The following is a 1,056-nucleotide window of genomic DNA, read 5'->3' as shown; positions in this document are numbered from 1 at the left end:
GTTCATTTGGACTCAAGGATGAACTGATTAGAATTTGGCGGTCAAAGGTCAAAGGTCACACCGACCTTACAAAACACAAAATTATATTAATTATAATTTTATTATTATATATCAAGACTGGTCAAAAAGAGATAAATATTTAATGAATATCCTGCTGGTGGCTGGTAAGAAGAAACAGATTAAAATATCCATTAAAAAAAATAGATAAATATTTGGAATCTATTGTCCAATGAAACAGGAAAGTTAACCTTCAGCCCTTTGTTGCTTTCCACGAGACCACAGGTTTTAGTGATTGGATCTCATGTTGCAGTGATCATGTGTTGCAAAGACTGCTGATCCTAACCCTACACAGCGTTACCTGCTGTGTGCTGCTGAAATTTAAGGTGTATTTGTGACACTGATGATTAGAAATGATTTTATCTTCCAGGTGTCTCTGGTCGATCCTGCAACAGAGTGACTTACACAGACAGAAGAATCTGTGCCTTCAGAGGATCAGCGGTCGACATTTCTTGCACTTACAACAGTTACAGGGACGATGCTGGATCAAAGTTCTGGTTCAGATCTGAACTTAGTCGACTCCCTGTGGATCTTTGTAAAGACTCCCAGTATTCAGGTCGTGTTCAGGTCCTTGAAACAGAGAGAGGACGCTCCACTCTGAGAATCACTGACCTGACAGAGAGAGATTCAGCTGATTATCGCTTCAAATTCAAAACACAAGGGTTCGAATGGGAGAGCAGCTTACCTGGTACAACTCTGACTGTCACAGGTATCAACAACTTTAGTGGGAATTTTAAATTTTTGAATTTCATTTTCACTGAAAAAAGCAAGAAGCTAAAACCACTCAAATTCACTCAAACTACTAGACATCTGATAAAAACAACTGTGTAAAATGTGCAAATGGTAATTATATACACAACAGGTCACTTACACAAATTGTGACTTCAGTTTTGAAAGCGGTTGTATTTGTGTTTGAGTATTTAAAATGTTCCTCTTCCTCATGTCCAGCTGTGCAGCTGCAGGTGACCAGAGTGATAACAGTCCACCCGTCTCACACCG

The 1,056-nt window shown here is 39.1% G+C and overlaps 1 protein-coding gene across 1 annotated transcript in view; it reads left to right on the top strand.

The window, feature by feature from the left end:
- Positions 1–417: 417 nt before the first annotated feature.
- Positions 418–1,056, top strand: part of LOC111658781 (B-cell receptor CD22-like) — a gene marked incomplete at its 5' end in the record, with an annotated part of 12,303 nt that continues 11,664 nt past the window's right edge. The window contains 2 exons of the mRNA XM_087175399.1: positions 418–766; positions 1,006–1,049. Of these exons, the coding sequence (XP_087031525.1) occupies positions 418–766; positions 1,006–1,049 (393 nt within the window). The remainder of the gene's footprint in view (positions 767–1,005; positions 1,050–1,056) is intronic.

Source organism: Seriola lalandi, unplaced genomic scaffold (genome assembly GCF_002814215.2).
Source record: "Seriola lalandi dorsalis isolate HSWRI2012SDOR001 ecotype SW California unplaced genomic scaffold, Sedor1 jcf7180002054466, whole genome shotgun sequence".
NCBI classification, from domain to species: domain Eukaryota; kingdom Metazoa; phylum Chordata; class Actinopteri; order Carangiformes; family Carangidae; genus Seriola; species Seriola lalandi.
This window is presented reverse-complemented; position numbering and strand designations above follow the sequence as displayed.